Source organism: Nelumbo lutea, chromosome 2, assembly GCF_056320005.1.
Source record: "Nelumbo lutea isolate HS-2025 chromosome 2, American lotus-T2T, whole genome shotgun sequence".
Taxonomy (NCBI): Eukaryota; Viridiplantae; Streptophyta; class Magnoliopsida; order Proteales; family Nelumbonaceae; genus Nelumbo; species Nelumbo lutea.
Window position 1 is genome coordinate 6,066,532 of NC_142685.1, and position 5,750 is coordinate 6,072,281.

Consider the following 5,750-nt stretch of genomic DNA (forward strand, 5'->3'; position numbering starts at 1 on the left):
CAATACCCTGCTTTGTCCACCAAATGAATCCATCGGTTTGGAGATGTAGATCCTAATTGCCAAGTTCATGGTTAGTACTTAGTTTCGTAATCTTTTATGTCACAAAAATTAGAACAAGGAAAAAGAAAGGCCCCACAGGGGTCTTTGACTAGTTGTAGCAAAGACTGGATCACATATTCAAAGGCAAATATCATACATATACTTTCAAATGAAAATATCATATGTTCAAGAAGATATCTTCATCAAACAAGAATGATAACATAAAAAACAATTAATTAGGAAGCAGAGTAACAAAGAAGAAGAATTTCACCATGCATGTACTTGATTGTTGAAAACAGAGCGGAAGATGTGTAAACTTGGTTAGGTTTGAGAAAGAATCAACAAAAAATGATGAAAACCTTTATTGTTCAAAGCAAAATACCGGATCTGTGAAGCTCAAGACAGATCTAACATTACTTTGTGTAGATCAAAGTGAAGATTTTCAACCTCTTATCAGATCGACAGAAACCCCGCAACCAAACGACATGAAAATATGAAAATAGCAAAACACAAGTCAAAAAAAACACAAGATTCTGGTTTTCGATCACCGACAACCATGCCTTGGTCGAAAGTGGAGGTGAGAAAGTACCGTTAGAAGGCGATGGGAGGGGGGCGGTGGCACAACAAATCTACTCTCACTCAAAATGACTATTTGTCTCAATAATGCACTCTTCATTGGATACATGCATGTCTAAAATAGAATTTTGCGCTCATTTTTTATACATATATGTATCGCAAATAAACGCTTGCAAACGCGAACCGGAGTCCATAAATACCCCGTTCTACGTTTGTATCGCAAATAAAAGCAGCCTTGGTAATTTAGACATTTCCATATAGGCATATGTAACCAATCCGAGATCCGACGGCCCGGCTTGAATATAACATATGTTCAGGTCATTTTTGTAATTTGAATTACCATTTCCTGACTATATATTCCATTAAAACCCTAGGTATTAGTCTCTAACCACCTCGTTCTTCGCTTCCTCTCCCTCTCACTAAACCCTAGTTCATCCATCACCCCGTCAATGGCTGTCGCCGCAGCTCGACCTCTGGTCACGGTTCAGCCGTTGGACGGCGACATGGCGACCGACGGTGGGAACACCGTTTCCCTCCCTGACGTCATGAAAGCGTCAATCCGTCCAGACATTGTCAACTTCGTTCACGCCAACGTATCAAAAAACAGCCGTCAGCCTTACGCCGTCAGCAGGCGCGCCGGCCATCAGACCTCTGCTGAGTCATGGGGTACTGGTCGTGCCGTATCTCGTATCCCCCGTGTTCCAGGTGGTGGTACTCACCGCGCCGGTCAGGGTGCCTTTGGCAACATGTGTCGCGGTGGACGCATGTTTGCTCCCACGAAGATCTGGCGCCGGTGGCACAGGAAGATCAATGTCAACCAGAAGAGATTCGCTGTCATCTCTGCCATTGCTGCATCGGCCGTGCCCTCACTTGTCCTTGCACGCGGCCATCGTATTGAGAACGTTCCCGAGATTCCTCTCGTGGTCAGTGACTCCGCGGAGGGCGTTGAGAAGACATCTGCCGCGATCAAGATCCTCAAGCAGGTCGGTGCTTATCCCGATGCCGAGAAGGCGAAGGATAGCCATGCGATCCGACCAGGAAAGGGTAAGATGAGGAACCGCCGATACATTTCTCGTAAGGGTCCTCTCATTGTTTATGGCACTGAGGGTTCCAAGATTGTGAAGGCTTTCCGCAACATCCCCGGTGTCGAAGTTGCCAATGTCGAGAGGCTTAACCTGCTCAAGATCGCTCCTGGTGGGCATCTCGGCCGCTTCATCATTTGGACTAAATCTGCTTTTGAGAAGTTGGACTCAGTTTACGGGTCCTTCGAAAAACCATCAGAGAAGAAGAAAGGTTATGTGCTTCCTAGGTCGAAGATGTTTAATGCTGATTTGTCTAGGATTATTAACACTGATGAGGTTCAGTCCGTTGTGAGGCCAATCAAGAAGGAGATCAAGAGGGCTCCGCTTAAGAAAAACCCGTTGAAGAACCTCAACACCCTTCTGAAACTCAACCCATATGCCAAGACTGCAAGAAGGATGGCTCTTCTGGCTGAGGCCCAGCGCGTCAAGGCAAAGAAGGAGAAACTCGACAAAAAGAGGAAACAGATACCCAAGGTACTTCTGATCTATTTCTACTTTGGTAATGCATTAGATTGTAAATAAATATTTAACTTTGTGATTTCGTAGTTATTTTTTTACACAAGTGATTATTGATTTTAATTATGTGGGTTTTCTAGCTTTGTATGTGGTAATACTCTATTGTTAGTTGTGTTATATCAAACCCAAAATTATACTGCATCATTCTGATGATTCAAAAAAACCTGATCGTTTTTGTAAATTTAATATAGTTGATTTTAGATGTTGAGGTGTAAAGAGTAGCTTGTTGTGCATTGTACTCGTACATGTAAAGATAGTACCAATTCTTAATTCACGGATTTGGAGAAAACAGAAAATGAAAACTGCCCAAGAGTGTCCACAAGTTGTACTCATCATTCCGTCTATGATTAAGAAAGATACTATCTTGTTAAAAGCAAGAAGTTCCGCAATCTGTCATTCCAAAATTTTAAAGACTTCTCCTAAACCCACAATCTCCTCGTAATAATGTGACCAGGTAAGAGACAAAAGAAGATAATGAATGGTTTTTATAATTTGATGGGGAATGCAATTTTGGACATCTATTTCTCTACAATGAATTTCCCAACCATAAATATTCTTAGAATTTGACTAGATTACCTTACCTGGGATCATACCTGATGAACATTAGAATCTTTTCAGAAACAGAATTCATCTCATCGTTTTCTAGGGGAGGTTGCATGTTCAATGTGTCACTTGCTAGGGGAAATACACAATGTCCCACTTGATGTTTTTAACCTCTCTAGGTTTCTTTTATTTACTCACCTTTGACCTTCCAATGAAAAAGCATAGGAACATTGGGTAGGGGAAATTAATAATTGTAATGCTACTTCCTAGATACTTGTAACTCCACTTTCAAGAGCTCAATTTCTTCATGGCTCTTTCCACAGAATAACCTAGGATGTCTGCATTGCCCTTTTATAGCTCATCAACCATCCGTTGTCAATATTAGACCCCAAGTTTTCAAGGCACCAAAGGCAATAGTGGGGTTCCTTGTTGCCTAGGAAATTCACTAGGTTCCATGTTATTCATCAACTATTATTCCACAACCCACTTTCACTAGTAAATTACCAATTATCTTCATAAGCAAGTATGAACTTCATATCAAAGCATAGAAAATCGACATATTTTTGAAAAGAAAAAGTAGAAGGGGTAGATAAAATTTTATGGTCTTCGAGAAGAAGAGGTATAATGTGTTGTATAATTTTTTGTAGGGAGATGTTGGGCCACATAAAGCAAACTTTCTCCATATAAGTTTTGCCCTTCTCCTAAGTGGGAGAGTCATTTACCCATAGAGGAGGAAAATTGGTCAAACCATTATGGGACTCAAATGCTCCTACCAGCACACAAAAGTTGATCCATTGGAAAATTGTTCCAAGTGGGTTATTACATTTACCTGGAAAAACAACATTCTGGAAAATGAACGAGGCCTTTTTTTCTTGCTTATCCGTTCAGGTTTTTTAAGTCCTCGAGGGTTCAGGACAGTATAATTTAATGTGAGATACGATCTCCTGCAAGCAAAAACTGTGCACACATGGCATCCAGTTGCACATTGGGAATATCTCTCTTAAGGAGATGTTCTCAAACCAATAAACGATCTGCAAATGTAAAATATTTGTCATGATTCATGAATATTACTAATAAATTGTTGAAATTTTAATTTTACACCAATTGTCATGAGCATGATGTGTTATTCTAGTGATGATCTTTCTGTATCTCATTTTGCATATTCTGAAGTTTTTTTATTTATTGTTCTTAGAACTAGAGTTTCCACTACTTGGTTGTTTACCACAAGCGGATTTTGTATGGCTTTTACTCTGTTTAAGTGTACTGATAGACCAATGAACATATATGGCCAAACCTACTTATCTTGATGAATTATTGTGGATAGTGCCGTCGTAAAGTTTTTGTGTTTTCCCTGCATTTGATAGGAGGAAGCCTCTGCAATTAAGGCTGCTGGCAAGGCATGGTACCAGACCATGATTTCGGACAGCGACTACACTGAATTTGAAAACTTTTCGAAATGGTTGGGTGTCACCCAGTAACCGTTAATTTTTTTTTTGGTTTTGTAATTTTATTAGAACTTTGCTATGTTTTTGTTTCGTGTCTGGATTTTCAATATCTACTTCAACATCATTTTTTTGTTGTTGTTCGTTATTACTTCAGTATGATCTTATTTTAGGAGGGGAGGGAGCTTGGGAAGGGCTGGAATAAAGACTTATTTTTTATTTTTTGTTTTGGTACCTCGCCTCTCCTTCTTAGTTTTGTTGGGTTTAGTGGAGATATTGAATTAAGATATTTAAAGTTGATGAAGTTAGTTTTCCATTTTCAAATGCAATTTTTGAATAGGTAAAATTTAGATTGTGAATTGCATCAATGGTATTTTATACGGTGGTATTTCAAGCTCATTCGGTGCCGAGGGGAAGCCCCGAAATTTCCATATGAAATGCTTGTCTGAAACAAGAGAGTATTGTATTTGTTTTCAAAGGTGTGGGTACTTGGCATGGGTAGAAAAAAAATGCCATTTATGCTGTCTTAGACTTTTCTAAAATATGTCAAAAATGAATTCTAAGAAATTTTTAAAATAAAAAAGTATTTAATTTATATATATTAATGATCTGCGTGTAAGTAAATATTACAAAATGGATCCACAATGTTCAAAATTTTAATTGCATTGTATTGATTATTCAATTTCAAACTCGTTTTTAATTTACTGTTGCAATTTTGTTCAATTTTAACAACTTAATTACATTGTATTGACTATTTAATTTCAATTTCAAATTCGTTTTTTATTTACTTAATGTTCTCTCAATTCATTGATGTGGAATTCTACTCAATTTATATTGTTATGGAATGGGTGCCAGAAAATGGAATCTACAGAGGACGCGTTTCATGTGGAGTGGCAGAAGCCGCCCAAAATAGAATCTGTCTTTTACTTTGCATGCGAAGGACATGTTTCCTTTGCTTCTTTCTTCCTAGTCTCTCAATTTCTTTCTCCCTCTTTTCCCCCTTCTTCCCTCTCTCCTCTGTGATGTAAACCTGTTTCACTCAAAACCAACATGTAGATGTCTTCCTGGACCTGTGGGATCAGCTGCTTTTTGCATAGATTATTTCAGAAAGTTAGATTCTTCAGAAGTTGCCGGAATATATGACGTCTTGTAATCCTGGTTATTCTCAGTCTGAGTGATGACTTCATGACCATGTTTGGTCCGCCGCTTGAACAGTGTACAAGAATTTGTAGGCCAACAGGATCCTTAACAGTATTTTAGTAAATGCTTAGTAATACTGTTAATAATTATAATACTTTAATAATTAACGGTTAAAAATCATTGTTAACGATTATAGTATTTTTAATAATTTCAGCATTTTAATACTGTTAATTAATAATACTAATTGCCCATATTTTCAATAATTACATTATTTTCATAAATGCAGTATTTTAATAAATAACAGTATTTTGACTATTTTCATTAATTAACAGTAAACAATATGTTCATTGATAATTAACAGTATTTTCAGTATATTTGATAATTACAGTAAATATAGTATTTTAACAGTATA

At 37.8% G+C, this 5,750-nt stretch overlaps 1 protein-coding gene across 2 annotated transcripts; it reads left to right on the top strand.

Moving 5' to 3' along the window:
- Positions 1-1,001: 1,001 nt before the first annotated feature.
- On the top strand, positions 1,002-5,336 carry LOC148868282 (large ribosomal subunit protein uL4-like). Of its 2 annotated transcripts, none has more exons than XM_088967743.1 (2): positions 1,002-2,171; positions 5,054-5,336. In XM_088967743.1, the coding sequence occupies exons 1-2, from the start codon at positions 1,065-1,067 to the stop codon at positions 5,219-5,221; spliced, it is 1,275 nt and encodes a 424-aa protein (XP_088823869.1). In that variant the 5' UTR covers positions 1,002-1,064; the 3' UTR covers positions 5,222-5,336. The 2 variants fall into 2 exon arrangements, with proteins under 2 accessions (XP_088823869.1, XP_088823870.1); XM_088967744.1 differs by lacking the exon at positions 5,054-5,336 and adding an exon at positions 4,121-4,522.
- The last annotated feature ends 414 nt before the right edge of the window (positions 5,337-5,750 follow it).

Excerpts from the sequence above, each read along its gene's own strand:
- LOC148868282 (XM_088967743.1), top strand. The coding sequence starts at position 1,065 with ATGGCTGTCGCCGCAGCTCGACCTCTGGTCACGGTTCAGCCGTTGGAC. Across the intron at positions 2,172-5,053 it reads AGAGGAAACAGATACCCAAG|AAAATGGAATCTACAGAGGA; the intron begins GTACTTCTGATC and ends AATGGGTGCCAG.